Raw genomic sequence first — 23,939 nt, forward strand, 5'->3', positions numbered from 1 at the left:
ATTGGTCGGCTGGCGGCTGTCGTCGTGGAGCGGCTAGGGCCTTATCCGGACTGAAGGAATCTCCAGAATCCAGTCGACAGAGGCTGATTCCGCTCCTAAGAAATCTTGGCTTGGGTAATCAGTGCCGCTAATTGAAGGGATCAAACGGCTGGAGTAATTTGGTGAGACGTGGATGGTTTTCTGGCCAGGAGTCGACGCACTTTGCAGTTAGGCCAGCCGACAGTGACTAAAAAAAACATCGTTCTAATTGAATTGGTGTGAAAAAAAAACACTGTTTGGACTGAAAAAGTAAGCCAAATAAACAGGTTTCTGGTAAGCCGAACAGGCCTTAAATAAAAATAAAAGGTGGCCAATGAAGCCGCTCACTTGAGTGTTGTACGGACTACGGAGTGCATACGCGTGTAAGGAAAGTCTGCCTACTGACTCGATCATAACCGCAAGTTTTTGATCCAACGGGTACCCATCTCACTCAAATGCCAGTTCAAGCATCTCCCCTGCCGTTCAATTCCCTCCGATCCCCGGCGGCCGGCGGGCCGAGGCGCTCGGTCGCTCTGACGGCCTGTCGGTGGCTCCGCACTCTGGACATCTGGTTGTCTGTGCGACACCGAGGTCCGCGCCTGCGCGGGAGGCTGGGAGGGGCCAAGGGGCGGCGGCGGCCAGGACACCTAGATGACCATCGGCCCTGCGGCCAGAAGACCAGCAACGTGCAAAGGCGAGCAGTTAGATTACTATCGGTTTGCTCCGCCGCTGGCGTCCATGGAGACCTTCTACCTCGACCTTCTCCGCTCCTGCGCGGCGCTGCCGCACGTCGCGGCCGTGCACGCCCACATCGCGCGCGCCCACCCGACCGCCTCCCTCTTCCTCCGCAACTTCCTCCTCCACGCCTACTGCCGCCTCGGGGCGCCCCACCACGCCGCCCGCCTGCTCGACGAAATGCCCCGCCGCAACGCCGTCTCCTACAACCTCCTCATCGCCGCCTACACCCGCGCGGGCCTCCCGGGCCACGCCCTGGCGACGTTCGCACGGGCGCGGGCAGCCGCAGGGTTCAGGGTCGACCGGTTCACGTACGCCGCCACGCTCGCCGCGTGCTCGCGCGCGCTCGACGTGAGGACCGGGAAGGCCGTGCACGCGATGGCCGTCCTGGACGGTCTCGGGAACGGGGTGTTCCTGTCCAACTCGCTCGCCAGCATGTACGCCGCGTGCGGCGAGATGGGCGAGGCCAGGCGCGTGTTTGATGCCGCCGAGGAGCACGACGACGTCTCGTGGAACTCGCTGCTCTCTGGGTACGTCCGCGCCAGCGCACGTGAGGAGACGCTGAAGGTGTTCTCTCTGATGTGCCACCATGGCATCGGGTGGAACTCGTTCGCGCTTGGGAGCATCGTCAAGTGTTGTGCTTCTGGTGGTGATGTTGGAGGGCACATTGCAGAGGCAGTTCATGGATGCGTGGTGAAGGCTGGACTGGATGCCCACCTGTTTCTTGCGAGCGCAATGATCGACATGTACGCTAAGAGAGGCGCCTTGATCAATGCTGTCGCGCTTTTCAAGCTGGTGCCAGACCCAAATGTGATTGTTTTCAATGCGATGATTGCAGGATTCTCTCGTGATGAAGCTGCCGTTGGTAAGGAAGTCATTCGAGAAGCTTTGAGTCTGTATTCAGAGATGCAGAGCCGAGGGATGCAGCCTTCTGAATTCACATTCTCAAGTATTCTGCGCGCGTGTAACTTGGCTGGTGAACTTGGATTTGGGAAACAGATACATGGTCAAGTACTCAAACACAGTTTCCAAGGCGATGACTATATTGGGAGTGCACTGATTGACTTGTACTCTGACTCCGGTTGCATGGAAGATGGATACAGGTGTTTCAGATCTCTGCCTAAGCAAGACATTGTCACCTGGACGTCAATGATTTCAGGGTGTGTTCAGAATGAGCTTTTTGAGAAGGCACTGAGATTGTTCCATGAATTAATACGTTATGGACTGAAGCCTGATCTTTTCACGATGTCGAGCGTGATGAATGCATGTGCCAGTTTAGCTGTTGCAAGGACCGGTGAGCAGATCCAGTGTCTTGCCATAAAATCTGGTTTTAACCGGTTCACTGCCATGGGGAATTCCTTCATTCATATGTGTGCTAGGTCAGGGGATGTTGATGCTGTGACTCGGAGGTTTCAGGAAATGGAATCACGTGATGTTGTCTCTTGGTCTGCAGTGATATCAAGCCATGCGCATCATGGTTGTGCGAGGGATGCTTTACGCATTTTCAATGAAATGATGGATGCAAAGGCGGCACCTAATGAGATTACTTTTCTCAGCGTCCTTACTGCATGTAGTCATGGAGGATTGGTTGATGAGGGACTCAGGTAAGACTTTGCCATTTCTTTCAGGTTAGAGCATTCAATCAAATTCCAGTGCAACTTTCTTTGCTATACTATACATGCCTCATACGTCCTCCTTTGATGATCGTATGCAGGTATTATGAAATTATGAATAATGAATATGGATTGAGCCCAACCATAAAGCATTGTACTTGTGTTGTTGATCTTCTTGGACGAGCTGGGAGGCTAGCTGATGCTGAGGCTTTTATAAGGGATTCTGCCTTCCATAATGACGCTGTGGTTTGGCGGTCTTTGCTGGCCTCATGTCGTATTCATGGAGACATGGAGAGAGGCCAACTTGTGGCGGATCGGATAATGGATCTGGAACCCGCTTCCTCAGCATCCTATGTAATTCTTTACAACATGTATTTAGATGCTGGCGAGGTGTCCTTAGCTTCAAAAACTCGAGACCTGATGAAAGAGCGAGGCGTGAAGAAAGAGCCTGGTGTTAGTTGGATTTAACTAAGGTCTGGGGTTCACTCTTTTGTTGCCGGTGACAAGTCCCATCCAGAGAGCAATGCAATATACAAAAAACTGGCAGAGATGCTTTCCAAGATAGAAAAGTTGTCGGGCACTGATAGTGCTAGCACAGAGTCAGATGGCGTCTCTAGCAGGGAGCAGAATTTGGTGGGTTGCCACAGTGAAAAACTAGCTGTGGCATTTGGAATGTTCCATTTGCCACAATCAGCTCCGATTCGAGTAATGAAGAACTTGAGAGTTTGCCGCGACTGCCACTCGACCATGAAGCTGATATCCGGGAGTGAGAACAGAGAAATAATCTTGAGAGATGGGATTCGCTTCCATCACTTCAGAGGCGGTTCATGTTCTTGTGGCGATTACTGGTGATGACCCGTAGAATTAGAATTGTTCTAGGTCTAGTAGTGAAAGGTATATTCATTATGCACATTACAAAATGCCAAATTGGTACAGGATGAAAGGAAAGACCTGTGCAGTAATGAATGTTTGACAATCTTGAAGTACAGGCAGTAGTTTATGCTTCAGAGGACATGCACAGCTAACACGAATCTTTTGTTTTTTTGGATCCAATTACAATTAGCTAACTTCTCAAATAAGCAAGGATTGTTGGATAATTTTGTTTTCATCCACCGTATTTCGGTTGCCATTTGTGTTTCGTGGGCTCAATTGTATCTGTTGTTGCGGCCCATATGTTATGCTACTACAGTATGTCACGTGGAGAGGATTCCATTTTGAGTTTCTGTTTATCTCCGTTTCTGTCAGCCTCGTGTTCTTCAACACTCGGATAGCGTTGTTCCCGGCGGAGTTGCCGGCGTGAGTACTGCTCGACGCAGGGGAGGAGGGATGCTTCTCTGAGATGTAGCTAAGTGGTAGTCCCTCGCCTCACTCGCACTCCCCACCAGTCCTCCACAGCAACTGTCGTCTCGTCGCTCACGTTGTGCTGCGACTCTGCGGGGAGAGGATCCCTTGGCTGTGTACAGGATGTCGCCTGTGGGCGGAGTAGGCTGCTCCGCCGGGCAGGTGCGCGTCTCTGATGACCAGTGTTGATTATTTCCCCGATGCGATTTAGTTTCCCCCATTTTACTTAGGTTCATCTGAATTCTGATGGCACTTCCATCCCCTTCTGTGTTTCTGTCAATTAGTTCGTCGTAGGTATATTCTATTCAATTGGATGCGGCATTTTTAATTGGCTATCAGTTGGTTGTCATGTAAATTCATTGTTTAGTGCTCTCATAAACTGTAGTTGCGTGATGATTATTTCTTCAATGTGATTCAGTATCACCATTCTATTCAGGTTCATGAGTTCATCTGATAGCACACTCATTCCCTTCTGCATTTCCTCCAGCTTGACGTTTCTGTTAGTTTGCCATATGTTTATTCTCCTGCATTCTAGGCGTCAACTTTAATTTGATGTTAGTTGATTGTTTATAAACTTTAGTTATGGTTGCTATGTCCACGATTCTTGTCCTCACATCTCCCTGTGTTGTCTGTGCGGGAACAAATTGGTTCTTGAGTTTTTGTTCTAGTGTGCTGTTGGTGCAAGAAAGTTTGAGAGGGAGAGGGATCTGTTGCATCTCCACTCGCTGCACATCCGGTACCTGCACTGCATGCATGGCCTGTTGCGCACATAGGAAAATCTCATCAGTTTCTGTATCTACCCACCCACCTTTTCTCTCTTCTTACAGTTTCTAGTTGCTCTGGACAGTCAGTCCATTATTTATTATTTTTTGTTTACTATTTCAGAGCACTTAATTTTTTTGAGAACCCTAGCTAATATTATGTGCTTTGTAATTATTCATCAAATCTCTTGTGTAGCAGTAATATATTAAGTGTCCTATTCGTTCTTTGTGTCTGTCTTGTAGTTCAGTAAACTCTTGTGATTCTTTATTCAGGTTTTAGTTTTTGGTAATTCTATGTTTCTGGATAAGTAGCCTTGATATATTTATTCAAGAGTCACTATTTTCAGACCTTGTTATGCATCTGAATCAGATAGCACCTAAAAGGAAAAATCATACAGAGCATGTTGACCATTCATTTTCTCTAAGATGAGGCTAGCACCACAACTTTTTTAATTTTGAAGATCTATAGAATAATGATAATGTAAGCATATCATTTCTTGAAAGCCTATTTTTATATTAGTTTTTACATTCTTATTAGTTTTGAGTTTTCTTTTTTAGGCTACTCTGTTTGCCACTCATTTAGAAATGTTGGAAAAGTTTATTGACTTTTGTAAGTGGAAGGTATGTTATCACTGATATTGAACATATGTATTAAGATTTTCCAATGTCCAAATCGTTTGAGTTTGTTCACTAGTATTTAGTTTTTACCCATGTTAGATGAATATTTAATTTATTGTTTGCAAGATTTTTTTGGCTAGATAATATGTTTTCAGTACCATTACATGTGAATTATTGTTTCAAGTTTCAGAGTCTGATCAGTTTTGAATATTTATTTTGTTGTGAGTAATATCCTATTATTTCAGTTATTCAGTATGCTATTCTATTTATTCTTGTTAATTGTTTGTTGTCTTATCTTGAACTTGGAAGGTTTAGTGTTTCAGATTTCAGTATTTTATTGTTTCAATTTTCAGTCTGAATATTTTCAGTCTTCAGTTGTGCTTCCTCTGAATTTTTCTCTCCACTATTTTGCTCTGTATTTCAGTCTGCAGTAATTTTCATTGCTGTCCAATCCTTCTTCGCAGTTGAAAGTTGCAGGCTTCACTGGCCGTGACACACCAGCAACATTTCACAATTGAAATTGGGGATTAAATTTTCTTACATGGAAAAGGTCACCGTCCAGTAGTTGCAGCAACTAGTTGGCAAATTTGACTTGACATCTCCCGCTCGTTCGTTTCTTTTTTAAAGCTTCATCAAGCTATTTTTTGTTTTCTGATCTTTGCTCGTGCTTGCTGCTAGGAGAGACTGAACAACCGTTTTTCAGCAGTGACCCATCCGTCAGCAGCTTATTTGGTTTTTCAGACTGTAGATAGCTGCTGCTCAGTCACTTTTCAGTTGGGGTGTTTTTTTCGTTTAGCACCGTGTCTGAAGAAATGCCAATGCTGACTTGCCCAGAACTCAAACATGCTCCATTTCTTCACACACGAACTCCTTTGTCGTTGCTGCGTGTGTTGATTGTGCTTTCGTTTGTACAAGTGTGAACCATTTCAGTTCTTTTTTGCTGAATCTCAGTTCAGTTAATAGAACCATGATGTGTCCCATGCACATTGCGTCTCCATACAATAGGCTTATTGCATACTGCAGAGGCCATCACCTCTGTCTCCATTTGATTTTTTTGAAGGACCTGCTTGGATAGGGTCTTGTTTGTTCCGTAAAAGACTGCAAAGTAAATAAGCTGATTATATGGTGCCATGGATATATGGATGCTGTCAGTCTCTAGGATTTTCACTGGCTTGGTGAACCGCAGACACCAAGACCGAACTAGTACTTTGCATCCTTTGAAAGAGAGTAAAGTTATTCAAAATGTCATCTAGAGATTGTCAGTTAATTAAAATGCCTTTTTTTAGTTTGTTCCTCATATTATTGTGTTTCAGTTTTTTTGTATTGTGAGTATCCTGTTATTTCCATGGTTTTCAGTATGCTATTCTATTGATTCCCGTTGATTGTTTGTTGTCTTCTCTGAATTTGGAATCTCAGTTTATGTATATGTTTTATCACACTAAATGTTCACTTTATTTCATATATTGGCGCCATCATTTTAATTGGTGCTCATGAACCATTAATAGTGTTTTCTGATTAAATTGAGTTCATCTTTCCATGTTACACTTTTTTTTTTGCCAAAGTAGGCTAATCTGATGGATAAGTCTCATGTGTGGCTGGTCTTTGTAGGGCTATGATGCTCACATGGTCATGGTCCTTGTGGCTGTTTTTCTGTTTTTAGGACAGCATCTTAGACTAGAGGACAGCATCTTAGAGGACAGCATCTTAGAGGACAGCATCTTAGACTAGAGGACAGCATCTTAGCTAGGACAGCATATTAGCATCTTAGACTAGCATCTTGGCATATGCTTGGCTGGCTAGCAGCCTATAAATATGTAACCCCAACCCCTTGGGTTGGCATGGCATTTGTGTGAGCTTGTGTGAGAAATAGACAAGAAAATTGCCCCAACTCCTAGTGTCATCCTCTCTCGATGAGAGTAAGAATTCTCCTACTACCAAGAGTGAGAATTCAGCGACTAACAAGTGGTATCAGAGCCGTATTATCCTGTAGCCTGAGCATCTCTTGCTCATCTTCTCTCCCAGCCCCACAACAGCCCCAGCTATTGGCAGCAGCAGCTCCTCCGGCCGCTCCTGTTCACTCCTCTCCCAGCTCGTCTGAAGCAGCCCTCTCCCCACGCAGCAGCCCCCCGGTAGCGCGTCATGTCCGCAGGGCAGTCTCAGCGCTCGGTCGCCTCGAGCACGCGGCGTCGGCAGGAGGCCGAACTTGCCGCGGCAGAGGAACGCGAGCGAGCGGCGGCAGAGACCGCTGCGGCGGCGGCAAGGGCGTCGAGGCTAGCAGCGGCGGAGCTGGCAGCAGCCAGAGCGGAGGCGGAAGCAGCGGCGGCGGCGAATGCAGCGCGTGCGGCGGCGGCGGAGGTCGAGGCTCTGCGCGGCAGCATCGGCAGCTCCATTTCCGCTGACGACACCGCCGACGCGGACCTCGAGCTGCTAGAGAGGGAGGCAGCGCGAGCGCGGGCGGCGCAGTGGACAGCCGCGCACGTCCACGAGCGTGGCGGCAGCCCAGACAGGCGCGGACGCGCTGGCGGCGCTCCTGGAGGAGGCGCGCACGGCGGTGGCGCTCCTGGGGCAGCCGCGCACGCCCACGAGCGCGGCGGCAGCCCAGACAGGCGCGGACGCGCCGGTGGCGCTCCTGGAGGAGACGCGCACGGCGGCGGCGCTCATGGAGGAGGCGCGCACGGCAACGGTGGCGGACGGGTCGATGGAGAGCGCGGCCTTCACAGGCAGCGTGGCTCTCTCTCCCCGGATCGGTACCGACGGGTCGATGGAGAGCGCGGCCTTCACAGGCAGCGTGGCTCTCTCTCCCCGGATCGGTACCGTGGTTACCACGGGCTCCAGGCTGTTGTCAGGGACGTCGGTCCCGGCGGTGGGTGGCCTACCCTCACCAAGACCAACTACGTCGAGTGGGCTGCGGTGATGAGGGTAAAGCTCCAGGTGCGGCACATGTGGGAGGCAGTCTGGTACGGCGACGTCGACTACGACCTAGATCGACGGGCGCTGGATGCTCTCATCGCTGCAGTCCCGCCCGAGATGCAGTTCTCGCTTACCAGCAAGCGGACTGCCAAGGAGGCTTGGGACGCCATTGCTGCGGCACGCATCGGCAGCGACCGCGCCCGCAAGTCCACACTGCAGGCACTTCGCAAGGAGTGGGAGAACCTGGCTTTCAAGCCAGGTGAGGATGTTGATGACTTTGCTCTCCGTCTCAACACTCTGTTGCAGAAGATGGTGCAGTTCGGCGACGACACCTACGGCGAGGAGAGAGCTGTCGAAAAGCTCTTCCGCTGCGTCCCCGAGAAGTACAAGCAGATGGCTCGCTCGATCGAGTCGCTGCTGGATCTCTCCACGATGTCGATCGAGGAGGCGATAGGTCGCCTCAAGGTCGTCGATAGTGATGAGCCACAGTCCCTCTCAGGGTCCATCACCACTGGCGGGAAGCTCCTTCTTACTCGGGAGCAGTGGCTTGCCAGCCAGGGTGACCGGAGGAAGGGGGAGCCTTCTTCCGCGACAGGCGGCCGCAAGCGTGGCAAGCCACGCAAGGCGCGCAGAGACGCCCAGGCCGGGGCGCGAGGACGTGGCGAGGGTGATGCCCGCGGAGGCGCCCAGGGCGGCGCCGCCGGCAGGCACAAGCCGGCACGAGACGACGCCTGCCGCAACTGCGGCCAACTTGGCCATTGGGCCAAGGACTGTCGACAGCCACGACGCGGCCAGGCCCACGTCGCACAGGCGGAGGAGGAGGAGCCGGCTCTGTGCATGGCACATGCCAGCATCGAGCTACCTCCAGCGGCACCGGCCGCAGCGGCTCTCCTCCACCTTGATGAGCCAAAAGCACACGCCCTCCTCGGCGACAGCTCCGGCAACGACAAGACTGACGGGTGGTGCCTCGACACCGGCGCCACCCATCACATGACCGGTCGACGGGAGTTCTTCACCGAGCTTGACTCTAGCGTCCGAGGCTCCGTCAAGTTTGGGGATGCCTCCGGCGTGGAGATCAAGGGCGTCGGCTCCATCATCTTCACCGCCGTGTCTGGTGAGCACAGGCTGCTCACCGGAGTCTACTACATCCCCGCGTTGAGGAACTCCATCATCAGCTTGGGACAGCTGGATGAGAACGGTTCGCGCGTGGTGGTTGAGGACGGAGTCATGAGGATTTGGGATCGTCGTCGTCGCCTTCTTGCCAAGGTATCCAGAAGCGCAAATCGACTCTACGTCCTTAACGTGCAGGTGGCACAACCCCTCTGTCTCGCTGCTCGTCGGGACGACGAGGCGTGGCAGTGGCACGAGCGTTTCGGGCACCTTCACTTTGAGGCCCTGAAGCGGCTCAGTGCCACGGAGATGGTGCGAGGCCTGCCGTGCCTCGACCATGTGGAGCAGCTCTGCGACGTCTGCGTGTTGACGAAGCAGAGGCGACTCCCCTTTCCCCAGCAGGCGAGCTTTCGAGCCAAGGAGAGGCTCGAGCTCGTGCACGGGGACTTGTGTGGCCCGGTGACACCGGCCACACCGGGAGGACGACGCTACTTCCTGCTGCTCGTCGACGACCTCTCCCGCTACATGTGGGTGATGGTCCTCGGCAGCAAGGGAGAGGCTGCGGACGCCATCAGACGCGCGCAGGCTTCTGCGGAGGCGGAGTGCGGCCGCAAGCTGCGCGTGCTGCGCACCGACAACGGCGGCGAATTCACGGCGGCTGAATTCGCGTCGTACTGCGCTGACGAGGGCATTCAGCGCCACTACTCCGCGCCGTACAGCCCGCAGCAGAACGGCGTCGTCGAGCGGCGCAACCAGACGGTTGTGGGGATGGCTCGGGCCCTCCTCAAGCAGAGGGGGATGCCGGCTGTCTTCTGGGGAGAGGCGGTGGTGACGGCCGTCTACATCCTCAACCGCTCGCCTACCAAGGCACTCGACGGCAGGACGCCGTACGAGGCTTGGCATGGGCGCAAGCCGGCGGTCTCCCACTTGCGGGTCTTCGGCTGCCTCGCGTTCGCCAAGGAGCTTGGCCACATCAGCAAGCTCGACGACAGGAGCACTCCGGGAGTGTTCATCGGCTACGCGGAGGGCTCGAAGGCCTACCGCATCCTCGACCCGAAGACACAGCGTGTGCGCACGGCGCGCGACGTTGTGTTCGACGAAGGGCGAGGATGGGCGTGGGACAAGGCGGTGGACGATGGCTCGGCTCCGACTTACGACGACTTCACTGTCGAGTACGTCCACTTCGAGGGAGCTGGGGGAGTAGGCAGCTCTTCTTCGGCGAGCGCGTCTACCCCAGTCCCCGAGCCTCCACCGACCCCGGCGCCTGCTACTCCGACAGCTCCACGCTCTCCAGCCAGGACCTCGGCTGCGATGAGTTCTTCGCCGGCTCCACCACAGCCGGCAACGCCACGCACTCCAGCACCGACAGGCACCTCTCCGGGCACGTCTACTTCAACACCAGCTCGTGTCGAGCATAGCCCGGTTGAGCTCGCTACTCCGCTCTCTCACGACGAGGAGCGCATCGACGCGTACCACGACGGCGAGCCGTTGCGGTACCGTACGATGGAGAACCTTCTCGGCGACCAGTTGGTGCCGGGACTGGTGCCTCATGACCTGGAGGACCTGGAGGCGCAGTTGCACCTTGCGTGTGACGACGGCGAGCCTCGGTCATTCGCAGAGGCCGAGAGACACGCGGCATGGCGCGCCGCGATGCAGTTGGAGATGGATGCGGTTGAGAAGAACCGCACCTGGGAGCTTGCTGACCTTCCTCGTGGTCATCGCGCGATCACCCTTAAGTGGGTGTACAAGCTGAAGAGGGATGAAGCCGGTGCCATCGTCAAGCACAAGGCTCGCTTGGTGGCACGAGGTTTCGTGCAGCAGGAGGGGGTCGACTTCGACGACGCCTTTGCTCCCGTGGCACGGATGGAGTCCGTGCGACTCCTCCTTGCGCTAGCTGCCCAGGAGGGCTGGCGTGTTCATCACATGGACGTCAAGTCGGCATTCCTTAACGGCGACTTGAAGGAGGAGGTCTACGTACACCAGCCGCCGGGATTTGCGATCCCCGGCAAGGAGGGCAAGGTGCTCCGCCTGCGCAAGGCCCTCTATGGCTTGCGGCAGGCACCGAGGGCGTGGAATGCCAAGCTGGATTCCACGCTAAAGGGGATGGGCTTCGAGCAAATCCCGCACGAGGCGGCCATCTACCGACGGGGCAATGGAGGTAATGCCCTGTTGGTGGGTGTCTACGTCGACGACTTGGTGATCACCGGCACCAAGGATGCGGAGGTGGCGGCATTCAAGGAAGAGATGAAGGCCACCTTCCAGATGAGTGACCTGGGGCCTCTCTCCTTCTACCTGGGAATCGAGGTACACCAGGATGACTCTGGGATCACGCTTCGACAGACCGCCTACGCCAAGCGCGTCGTTGAGCTAGCTGGGCTCACCGACTGCAACCCAGCTCTCACTCCGATGGAGGAGAGGCTGAAGCTGAGCCGCGACAGCACGACGGAGGAGGTGGACGCTACGCAGTACCGGCGTCTTGTGGGGAGCCTTCGCTACCTCGCCCACACACGGCCGGACTTGGCATTCTCCGTCGGCTACGTTAGTCGGTTCATGCAGCGACCGACGACGGAGCACCAGCAGGCTGTGAAGAGGATCATCCGCTATGTTGCGGGGACTCTCGACCACGGCCTCTACTACCCGAGGTGCCCTGGGGCGGCACACTTCGTCGGGTACAGCGACAGCGACCACGCCGGCGACATCGACACCAGCAAGAGCACGAGCGGGATCCTCTTCTTCCTCGGCAAGTGCCTCGTTAGCTGGCAGTCGGTCAAGCAGCAGGTGGTGGCCCTGTCCAGCTGCGAGGCCGAGTACATAGCGGCCTCCACCGCTTCGACTCAGGCGCTTTGGCTCGCTCGACTGCTTGGTGATCTCCTCGGCAGAGACACTAGAGCGGTGGAGCTCAGGGTGGACAGCAAGTCCGCTCTGGCCCTGGCAAAGAACCCCGTGTTCCACGAACGCAGCAAGCACATCCGGGTGAGGTACCACTTCATCCGAAGCTGTTTGGAGGAAGGGAGCATCAAGGCGAGCTACATCAACACCAAGGACCAGCTTGCGGACCTGCTCACCAAGCCCCTTGGGAGGATCAAGTTCCTTGAGCTCTGCTCCAGGACCGGGATGGTTCAACTCTCCCACAAGACGCCGCACAAGACTTAGGGGGAGAATGATGGATAAGTCTCATGTGTGGCTGGTCTTTGTGGGGCTATGATGCTCACATGGTCATGGTCCTTGTGGCTGTTTTTCTGTTTTTAGGACAGCATCTTAGACTAGAGGACAGCATCTTAGAGGACAGCATCTTAGAGGACAGCATCTTAGACTAGAGGACAGCATATTAGCATCTTAGACTAGCATCTTGGCATATGCTTGGTTGGCTAGCAGCCTATAAATATGTAACCCCAACCCCTTGGGTTGGCATGGCATTTGTGTGAGCTTGTGTGAGAAATAGACAAGAAAATTGCCCCAACTCCTAGTGTCATCCTCTCTCGATGAGAGTAAGAATTCTCCTACTACCAAGAGTGAGAATTCAGCGACTAACATAATCTGGGGCCCACTTCAAGTGTTTCCTTGTGTTACTATGCTCCGTCATTGTCTTCAGCAGATAACTTCAGTTCAGGTTATATGTACCGCGAGTAATGCTAAAAGTTTCTGTTCTAGGCTTCTTGCAGCCAGAGCGCTCTTCCCTTTTCTGTCAGTGAACGAGAATCCATAATAGCAATATAGACAGTTCAGTTGTACTTCAAAAATCATTTTCCAGCACTGTATCTGTTGGCTACTATGTTTCTGGTGCCTTTTGACTGAAAAAGAAAGGAACCATCTCTGACTGCAAAGTTATTCAGATTCAGTAGCCTGCATATACCCAAGCTTTCAATTACACTGCAATTCTCTGGTTCAGAAATTGGTGCTCGATAGCCATAAATTATTAAAAATTTTAATTCTATCAATATTTATTTTATTGCTTGCATGATTTTTTTCAGTAATCGGTTCAATGATTTTTTGTCAGTGGTCTACGTGTGTGCTGGTTCTAAACTTTTGGTGTTTAGCAGCAGTATCTGTCTTTACAGTATTGCTTTTAGAATGTCCATTTCTGATAAGCAAATAGCACTTCTTTTCTTATCTTTGGCTCTATCTTCCTTCCTTTTATTCTTTTTTTTTCTTGGCCTCCAAGTTGATAAGTTTCAGTTAGCTTGCCAAAAGGAATCGGAGTGGTTGGATGTGTACAGAGGGCACGTGACTTTTCCTGTGAGTAGTTGCGTTTGGGCAGAGAGGGAGAATCTGGTTTGATTATTTTGTTACTTGTCAATCAGTTTTTTATTGCTCTGCATAGAAAATCTGGTTGATTTTATCATATTTTTCAATCATTGTTTCTGTGTCGTTTTATATACATATATCCTACCGATGACGTGTTTAATTATGATTGGCTTAAAAAGTGGATGATAACTGTATCAACTATCAACCGAGTGATGGGTAGTCACTCCCACTAATAATATGTAGTCTTTTTTTTAGAGGTGACAGATACAGATGCAGTTAGAGCGGATATGTGCAAGCCCATAACAGCCCATTAATAATATCCAAAAGGATATTATACAAAGTTGGGCTCTGGGCTGAGGAAAACAAGGCACCAAAATATAACCGACGCTCTTACTCCACAGATGGGCTACTGGCCCAATACAGATTGCATCTCTCTCTTTCTCTCATCTTTTTCTCCCATTCTGGTGCAGATCGCAGCTACCAGCGACGACGAGGTAAGCCGGCGGCGGCGAGCGCCGGCGCGCAGTCCGTGCGCCGTCTAGAATCCCTCGGCCATTCATTGTTCTGGAGACCTCTAGCAAAGACCAAAATTATCAGAGCTGGTGAATTGTGTGTATGCCTGATCTGAAAAAGGTATTGAAACAGTCCCTTAAGACACTACGGATTTAATGTATTTGGTGATTGTTTGGAGTACTCTCCAATAAACTCATCAAGTGAAGTTTTTTTTTTTGTTTCTGTGTTTTTGGGTTCATTGTTTGTATCAAATACTTGCTTTTACTTATTTTTTTTGGTTTATGTTATCAAAGTTGATATTCGAGCTCATAGGAAAACTTAGATTAGGTCACATGCCATCAGCCTTGACATAAAACCTGTATATGAGACCGTCAGATCTGTAGATTCACGTTACTTTTACTGCATCATTTTTTGATCCACATTTTGCATTTTTCTTTTAAAAATATTTCTACTTCACTGCTTCAACGATGATAAGAAGTAAAAGGGGTGATGATGATCTCACAAGAACTTATTTCACAGGAAGCTCGAAGAAGAAGAAAGCTTATCTCACAAGAAACTCGGCAAAGAACAGAAGAATGGATGATCTCACAAGAAGCTCGAAGAAGAATAAAAGACTTATCCAACAAGAAGGTCAACAAAAGATAAAACAATTTGCAGTGAAGGGGAGACAACTGGGTTACCGGTTTCAGGTCTGATGGTCTTTTATTTCACTCTGCTCATGTTTCTTACAGTTACAGCCCTATCTGACACTCACAGTTGAGTTGCACTTGCAACGTGTCTTTAACAAAGGTGACCTTGATGTGGAATCAAATGAAGATGCCTTGAGTGATCTCAGCGATGAAGTTGTATCAAAATTGTCTAGAAGCGTTGTCTCACTTGTTCTGTCTGATGGTGATTATGTGCTGTTGTACATTTCTTACTTTCAGACATTTTAAACATCGTAATTATGATTGATTAAAATTCTGATCCTGTGCAGGAGACACAGAGTTTTTTACATGCTCGGGCATAGCTGTACAACTTTCAGGGTTTCTGACTTCAACAAGCTTGGTTAAAGCGTTAAATGATAAAATAAAAAACCATGGTAACTTGAAGGTTGATGCAGCTGATCACCCTTTACTAATTTTTCTTTTTAATATACATAAGTTAACTCGTGACCATCGTTTACACTTCTGTTTTATCATTGTAGATTGTAGCGCACCATGAAGACAATGTTGTCATGGTATTTTTGGGTGGATATGATTTAGACCATGGCATTGCTACTGTCAACGTCAAGGACTTTCCTGATCTTGATGCTGTAGTTTTTCGAAGTCTGGATGACATTTCCACCCCTTACCAATGTTGTAGCTTTGGGCCGTGACAACTTTGGCAAATTATTATCTACACGTGGGGTACTGAAGTTTGAAACAGGCAGAGCTTTCCCATCACATATTATGTCCACTTGTAAAATCTCTAAGGTACATTTGCATTGTCATGAGTATTTGAATCTGTTTCTGCGGTTATATTCAGTAAAGTACATCTCTTGAGCGGGAAAATGATGTTTTACCTACATATTTGTTGTTTGGTTTCACTTTATTTATTCCATTTACAATGTATCCTGTAATTAGTTTCTTATGTTTGATGCTAGGAATATGAAGGTGGGCCACTTTTTGATGTTCATGGGAACTTTCTTGGCATGAATCTTTCGGCCTGTACAGAAGGAACCTTTTGCTTGCCAGAGGTAACACTTAGTGAACAGTGGATTAACATTATATGGCTAGAGGATAAATCTCCTGCATACTTGAATTCTTTTAAAATCAGGTATGTCTTTATATTTCCACTGGGGAAACTATTATCTCCTATCAATTTTCTGCTCCCTACTTGATATAATGATGTTGTCAGTTTTGTGCTATACAATTTACAGGACATGTTGTTTTGCAATAATAAGCAGGATGGATGTGTGTTCCTTTTGTAGCTTTTCTGGTATTTGTTGCTCATCTGCAATTTCCAGTATAGCCCTTAATAAACACTTTTCCACCTGTAAAGGTACATTTTTTGTCCTATTGGCACATGCCCAATGTTGAAGCAGTGTACCTGTCTAAGTGTCTAATTTAATTAAAGAAATTTCCTATCCACTATAATGGTCACACTAAGTGGACTATGGTGTCACCTGACTTAACGGTTTTATCTAGCTGTCGGTCAGTTCTCTTATGATGTCACTTGACTTAATGGTTTTATCTAGCTGTTGGTCAGTTTTCTTGTCTTCTTGATATTTGTATCCATAATACTCCAGGTTCTTGTTAGTCTTTTCCTACAATTCAAGTTATGTAGGTGTTGCATAATAATGTGCTGGTTTGATCAATTTTACTTGTGGGTACTCATATTGATGTTCTTCTACAGGGTTGGAGAAAGTTCCAATGCTGTGATTCCTAACTCTCATCATGAAGGTGAGCAGCGACACTTTAAACGTCAAAATAATTTTGTTATGTGTAATTATGTTCATTTATAATGGTATCTATTTGTAAAATTGTCTCAGATTGTACAAAATTATCTTTAACATTTGTACACTCATGATAACTATGGATGGACTTAGCTTTTTGCAGTTGCACTTCATAGATTTAGTGTTAATCAGTAAAAAAAAAACTCTGTTCTTAAATATGTTTGAGTGGAATCACTTAGTGTGCTCAACTCAGGTTGTCATATGTTGATCGTGTGTGCTGATATTCTGCACATAACTTCATGTGAATGTTACTTATTATTGTACCCAACATTAGCATATATTAGTGTGAGTGAATTGACCTATTGATGTTGTTGCACCCATAGTCACAAAGTTTCTGGGTCGATGGGGTCGAGGTACGGGGTCGCGGTACGTGGTACGCTACTCGTGAGAGATTTTTACACTTCGGGTCGAAAATGAACCCATGAACCCGGGTTGGGGTCGACGAACCCGGGTCGAGGGTCGAAGGTGGTGAACCCATTTTATGTGACTATGGTTGCACCAGTACCCAGAGATGGGCTTAACAAGGATCAATTTGGCGATTTAGAATCTTTGGGTTATCCCGAGCGTCCAAAATCAATGTTAACTGGTGAGCCAATTCATGTAAATATTGGCTCCACATGAGTTGTGGTCTTTTAATTGTTGTCCCACTTACAAGTATTGTACAATGTGTTTTGATCCAGATGACATTATTTTGGCTAATAATTTTGAAGAGCCTTTCGGCGATATATATGGTAAAGGTGTCTGGAGCAAACTAAGCCGAACAATTGCCTCCAACATGCATGAGAATATCGTTGCACTTGCTTCATTCAATGGTGGGTTTACAGTACTGTGCTTTTTACTATCTCATATCTGTATCTGATCACAACTAACTAGTGATCAATTATGTATCCAGGAGGAAAAAGGATTTTTGCATGCTCAGGCTGTTTTATTGAATGGAATGGATGTACCACTATTCTGACTGCAGCGAGCTTGATTAGAGATTCTGATTGTGAATATGATATTGTGAAAAACTTGAGGGTTGGTGCTTCTAGCTATCATTTTATCCCTATTCTTTTATGAATTAGTGAAGTCTTAATTCTTTTGCAGATTGAGGTGTTGCTTCCAAGCAAAAAACGAGCAGCTGGGATATTACAACATTATAATTTACATTACAATATTGCTCTAGTCAGGGTCAACGATTACCGTCCTAGCTATAGCCATCCACTAAAAATTCAACATCAGTTGCTTAAGGATTGTGAAGTAGTAGCTGTGGGGTGTATCTTCAAATCCGGCGAATTAATGGCGTCAAGAGGGGAAAAGGCTTGCATGATGTACACATATGATTGCAAATTTCTTATGTTTTCTACTTGTACAATCACTAAAGTAAGTCTGCAAATCTTCTCTCCTATTATTACACAGCTGATGATCCTGGTTGCATTGGACTGTGTGTTAATTAGTTAATTACCATATCTGTTTGACATCACCAATGAAAAACTTCTCCTGTTACTTGTTAGGCTGGCATTGGAGGACCCCTTCTTGATTTTGATGGAAATATTGTTGGCATGAACTTCTACGACAAGTACGCAGGTGGAACCCCGTTCCTACCGTGGGACGTGATCCTCGATGTCCTGGGACATTTTAAGAAGAAAAGGTATGCCTATTTCTTTTTGGGTATATTTAAGTGCTTGTCATGCAGTGTGTTTAGGTCTCGAGGACTTACAAGAGTTGTGCAAGCGATGTATTATAGAAGGTTCTGTAAAGCATCATAAATCAATTAACTATATTCTTTGGTGTGTTTATTAGGACCGTTGATGAAGCTGGCCTTGATGATTATGCATCTAATAAGCTTGACTGGACTATTGCTGGTGATCGCAGTGTCATGCTTAATAGGTATTCTGATGCATCCAATAATTACTATAAGTTCAATGTTCTGTACTATGAATTTGTGGATGACATTACAGTGTGGCCATATTGTTGAACTACAGATGGCTTGTGCCCTTGCCGACTTGATATCGTCCTGATGATCTGAAAAGGCATGACTACAAAATGGAACTAAAAAATGTGAGGCCCCGCAAAATATTCTTGTGAATGGAGTGACATCACTTCAAGTTTAGAAAGCATCACGTCCATTTCTACTCCATTGAATTTACTACCTCCATATATCTTATCTGATTGGTCTGTTTGGGTTGACGAGCATTCAGAAGTAACCTGGTGCCATATGTACTAATCTTAATTAAAATGTCACTGTCTTGGTGTTAGTTGTGTAATTATATTTGGGTCTCTGGCTGTACTGTATGTCGATTCAAGCCTTGTTTTGTTTAATTTAGGCCTGGTTTAGCTGGTGAAAATTTTTAGGAAATGGTACTGTAGCACTTTCGTTGTTATTTGACAATTATTATCCAATCATAGTCTAATTAGGCTTAAAAGATTTGTCTCGTGAATTTCGTCTAAACTGTGTAATTAGTTTTATTTTTTATTTATATTTAACGCTTCATGCATGCGTCCAAAGATTCGATGTGACGGGAAATCTTGAAAAATTTTGTAAAATTTTAGGAACACTCCTATATCACGCCGCCGCTTGCACCATTTCAGAATTGACACACGGTGGCATGCCAATTCTTATTCTTACAAATGGCGCTTCATTGACATTTGACTTTGACAGTTCAAATTACACTGGTACTGCCACGGTAATGTAGCAGCGATTCGTACACGCTGCTGCCATTGATAAGTTTGAATTCCATTTGAAAATGAATCACCGGTGTCGGGGACCTAATACCGGGGTACCCCAGAAGGCGGAACCGATAACCACCAAACGTGAAAAATTTCCGGACGCATAAAGGCGTCATGTCATCCCTTGTTCGAGTAACAGGAGTTCGGTTCCGCCTCGCCCGACGCTTATAGGGCGGGCTCGGTCTCGCACGAGGGCCGAGGGATAAACTCCGTCTCGCCCGACCCCTCGAGGGCGGGCTCGGTCTCGCCCGAGGGCTAAGGGATGAGTTCCGTCTCGCCCGATCCCGGAGGGGCAGGGTCGGCCTCACCCGACGCCTTTGTGGGGTAACCCTGTCTCGTCCAAAGGCTCAAAGCCAAACTCCGTCTCGCCCGACGCTTATAGGGCGGGCTCGGTCTCGCCCGAGGGCTAAGGGATAGATTCCGCCTCGCCCGATCCCAGAGGGATAGGGTTAGTCTCGCCCAAGAGATAGGGATTGATCTCCGCCTCACCCGACGGCCCAGAACGAGCCTCGCCCTGATCGATATCTATCCCTCATAATGATGGGTACAGGACGAGACAAGACATTCGGGTCAACCATGGCTCCAACGACCATACCCTGCGCCCTGGCAGGAAAAGGACTGCCAGGGAACGACAGGACTGATGCTTTAGACCCTTCCGGGCGCCGCAGAGCCCAAAAGGTATTGCAGGTGTGCACGCCTCACCCTGTAGAGTTGTAGGCGCCGCCTTCAGCTCTGGGACATGGAACCCAACAAAGATATACGACAACCGCTACGCTCCAAGAACGGATTTGTTATCTCCGCGGACGACGGGTATTCCGTCACCACGCTGTGGACCCGAGGGAGCGTCGCCCGCTTCCCGACCCCTCAGGTCCTCCCAGTCGGAAGGCCTTGGCCACGGTGCCACACCGGACCCCGACCCCGAACTCTCCCAACAAGGAATCATGGGAACCAGAAGGCTCACGGAGCGGGGCTGGGAGAGGCTCATAAGTCAAAACCACCGTACTACAGCCCATATCCTGCGCAGGGCAGCGTTCTGTGACTAGCCTGACATCCTACAGAGACATCGACAATATCGTAAGCACTTATCTTCCTCCGCACTCATCAGGATGGAGGACCTGATCGGATAAACGTAAGCCACAAGACTAAGTAGAATACGCATCCCGGAGTCTTCACCCTTGTAAAGCCACCCCTTTCATCTATAAAAGGGGGTGCACATCCTCCATCGAAGGGACGGGGAAAAATGATAGTACGCACTCATACACACATTCAAGCAGCTACGAAGCTCTTGACCACCTTTGAATCCTTCGATCAGAGACTTGGGACCAGTCCCTCTCTCAGCAGTTTGTATCCCTTACTACAGACCGTTCATGCTGCTAATAACACAAGCAGCAACAAACTGGACGTAGGGACGTTCCGCCCGAACCAGTATAAATTCTGTGTCCTTTAGCGCACCATCCGAGCCTAACGCGCATTACTATAAATTCACTTGCCGGTGCTTGTACGAAACACCGACAGTTGGCGCGCCAGGTAGGGGCTTTGCGCGTTCCAAATCAGGTCTCGGATGACCACCCACGCAATCACCTGGGCCCCGGGCGCACACGTGCGTTTCGGCGACCTGGATTTCATCATCACACTAGAAGGAGAGCTGGCACTGACTCACTCAGCCGCCCCATCTCCCCCTTCCATCAACCTCAGCCATCTCAGGCTTGAGGGTCCATCGGGCAACTCCCGGGAAGACCCATCACCCAAGGAGGCCTCTCACAACGCCACCATGTGTCCGGAAGGGTTCGTATGGAGCGCCCCGACAGCGTTTCCGTTCGGTCTCCGCAACATTGCGGCAACCGCTGGCCGCCTTCTGGCGCTACGTGTGGTTCAACCACCCACGGACATCGAGTTCGTGGGGGCGATTGAGCAGGATACGGAGACCCTCTACGAGCTCCTCAATGAGGAGCCTGTATCGCTCTCCAGCTCAGATTCCAGTAGGGGGAGTCACCACCCTTCCCGGGAATGCTACATGACGCAGACCCCTGAGGGTCATGCCGAAAGCGCCTCCAGGGAAGTGGCCACCCCTACAAACAATCTTGACAGTAGATCCAGGGAGGAGGGGACAGCCCCATCTCACTTGAGGATGGAGCAGCTAAAGGCTCGTCAACAGGAAATCAATGAGGCCGGGCAAGGGCTCGCACGGGAATACGCGGACATCAATCGCGAGATTGAACGCCGCAAAGACGGGGGGCGCGCGCGCGCCACTGCCCGCACCGTACATCAAAGGATCCTCACCGACGATGGGGCCTTTCCTCACTTTGCTCGAGCCAGCCAGAACATCGCCGCAGCGACCGCCTTGCTGCATGGTCTCCCGGAGGCCGCGACGTCCGAGGATCGACGCGCTTATCGGGAGATTCGCACGTTGCTCGAGCGTGCAGCCGCGCAGCAGGCGGAAAGTTCGTTGTCTCGACGACGCGAACCCGACACCAGCCAGCGCGCACCTTCAGTGCGCCCCACCAAGGACGCATCCGTACACCAAACACCGCCAGCCGACGGGCAGCCCTCCGTCGTCCCTATACATCAACGCCTCGGCCGCGGCCGCGACGTACGCAACATCATCGACGCCCGGAGGCGTGCTCACGGCGACGAGGGAGAAGCAGCGCGCCGCGGCTACCATCCCCGACGTGGCGGGCGCTACGACAGCAACGAGGACCGAAGCCCGAGCCCCGTTCTGCCAGGCCCTCAGGCCTTTGGCCGGCACATCCTCAACGCTGCATTCCCTCTAAGGTATCGACCGCCTACAAACATTCCTAAATATTCTGGCGAAACAAATCCCGGGCTTTGGCTCGAAGACTATCGGCTTGCATGTCAGGCCGGTGGTGCGAGTGACGATAATTTTATTATTCGCAATCTCTCGCTGTTCTTGGCCGACTCGGCACGAGCATGGCTGGAGCACCTACCGTCCAATGCCATTCAGAGTTGGGTGGATCTGACTGAGATCTTCGTGGGTAATTTCCAGGGCACGTACAAACGCCCTGGAAACCCATGGGACCTCAAGAACTGCCGTCAGAAGGCCGATGAAACCCTCCGCGGGTACATCCGGCGCTTCTCCCGACAGTGCAACGAGCTCCCGAACGTCGCCGACGCTGACGTGATAGGAGCCTTTCTGTCCGGAACAACCTGCGAATCCCTGGTCCACAAGCTAGGACGCAGGGGCCCGCGAACTACCAAGGAACTTCTGGACATCGCCACCAGTCACGCCTCTGGAGAGGAGGCAGTCGGAGCCATCTTTGATCGCTTCGACGGAAAGACAAGGCGGGACGAGGACGTCAGCGAAGGCGCCTCCAACCGTCCCGCCAAAGGGAAAAATAAGAAGTAATGGCGCGACAACTCGCTCGCGGCCACTGCCGACCGCAAAGGTGGCTGGAAGCCCGCGGAGGGCATTCCGAACCACTTCGAAAAAATGCTCGAGGGGCCATGCCCAAACCACGCCTTTCCGGCCAAGCACCTATACAAGGAATACGGCCTTATGCGCAAGTACTTGGCTGGGGGTCTGAGCAAGGAGGAGCAGGGGAAGGAGCCTGTTCCCACCACTAACGACACGGAGGAAAAGGACGATGCCTTCCCAACTCCGACTGGTGCCCTCATGATCTTCGGAGGATCAACGGCCTACGACTCCAGGCGCCGCCAGAAGGTCGCACGTCGAGAGGTCTATACCGCTGGACTGGCTATACCAGCCTATCTCCGGTGGTCGGAATCCGCCATAACCTTCGATCGAACCGACCATCCAAATACCATCCCACACCCGGGAAGGTATCCGCTTGTCGTCGACCCAATCGTCGGTCCAAAGCGGCTCACCAAGGTACTGATGGATGGGGGCAGCGGCCTCAACATCATGTACGCCAAGACGCTCGACGAGATGGGCGTCAACCGAACGCGCCTCCGCCCCGTCCGAGCGCCTTTCCATGGCATCGTGCCAGGAAAGCAAGCTGTGCCGCTAGGGCAGATTGACCTGCCCGTCACCTTTGGGGATCAATCCAATTACCGGACTGAGACCCTCACCTTTGATGTAGTGGGGTTCCCGGGGACTTTCCACGCCATATTGGGGCGACCATGTTACGCGAAGTTCATGGCCGTACCCAATTACACATACCTGAAGCTGAAGATGCCGGGCCCCCATGGGATCATCACCATCGGCACCTCCTTCCAGCGCGCTTACGAGTGCGAGGTCGAATGCTGCGGACACGCATCCGCGGTCATCGCATCCGAAGAGCTCGCCACCCTCAGGGAGGAGGTCATTAAGGGGACACCCGACGCAAAAAAGTCGTCTGGATCGTTTGAATCGGCAGAGGGCTCCAGGGGCGTCCTCTTGGATCCCAGTAGCTCCGAGGGCAAGGAAGTCCGAATCGGGACCGCGCTCTCCTCCGCATAGGAAAGCGCGCTCGTCGACTTCCTCCGCGCCAACAAGGACATCTTTGCGTGGAAACCCTCGGATATGCCGGGCATCCCGAGGGAGGTCGCTGAGCATACTCTCCAGATCCTCCCGGGCTCCAAGCCAGTAAAACAACGCCTGCGCCGCTTTGACGAGGAGAAACGCAGGGCCATCGGTGAGGAGATAGCCAAACTACTGGCCGCAGGATTCATCAAGGAAGTATACCACCCAGAGTGGTTAGCAAATCCTGTACTTGTTTGGAAAAAGAGCGGGAAATGGAGAATGTGTGTTGATTATACTGGCCTCAACAAAGCGTGTCCAAAGGATCCATTTCCTTTGCCACGAATAGACCAAATAGTCGATTCCACCTCGGGGTGCGAAACCCTCTGTTTCCTGGACGCATACTCAGGCTATCATCAGATCGCGATGAAAGAGTCCAACCAGCTCGCGACGTCTTTTATCACGCCCTTCGG

General features: G+C 50.3%; 1 protein-coding gene and 1 pseudogene across 2 annotated transcripts; both read left to right on the forward strand.

The window, feature by feature from the left end:
* The first annotated feature begins 465 nt into the window (after positions 1 to 465).
* On the forward strand, positions 466 to 3,413 carry LOC136457149 (pentatricopeptide repeat-containing protein At3g13880-like). Of its 2 annotated transcripts, none has more exons than XM_066457193.1 (2): positions 466 to 2,357; positions 2,468 to 3,413. In XM_066457193.1, the coding sequence occupies exons 1-2, from the start codon at positions 670 to 672 to the stop codon at positions 2,832 to 2,834; spliced, it is 2,055 nt and encodes a 684-aa protein (XP_066313290.1). In that variant the 5' UTR covers positions 466 to 669; the 3' UTR covers positions 2,835 to 3,413. The 2 variants fall into 2 exon arrangements, with proteins under 2 accessions (XP_066313290.1, XP_066313291.1); XM_066457194.1 differs by lacking the exon at positions 2,468 to 3,413 and having other exon boundaries at positions 466 to 1,499; positions 1,592 to 1,704.
* Positions 3,414 to 14,331: 10,918 nt separating this feature from the next.
* LOC136461390 (uncharacterized) lies at positions 14,332 to 18,756 on the forward strand (annotated as a pseudogene).
* The last annotated feature ends 5,183 nt before the right edge of the window (positions 18,757 to 23,939 follow it).

Source organism: Miscanthus floridulus, chromosome 6, assembly GCF_019320115.1.
Source record: "Miscanthus floridulus cultivar M001 chromosome 6, ASM1932011v1, whole genome shotgun sequence".
NCBI lineage: Eukaryota > Viridiplantae > Streptophyta > Magnoliopsida > Poales > Poaceae > Miscanthus > Miscanthus floridulus.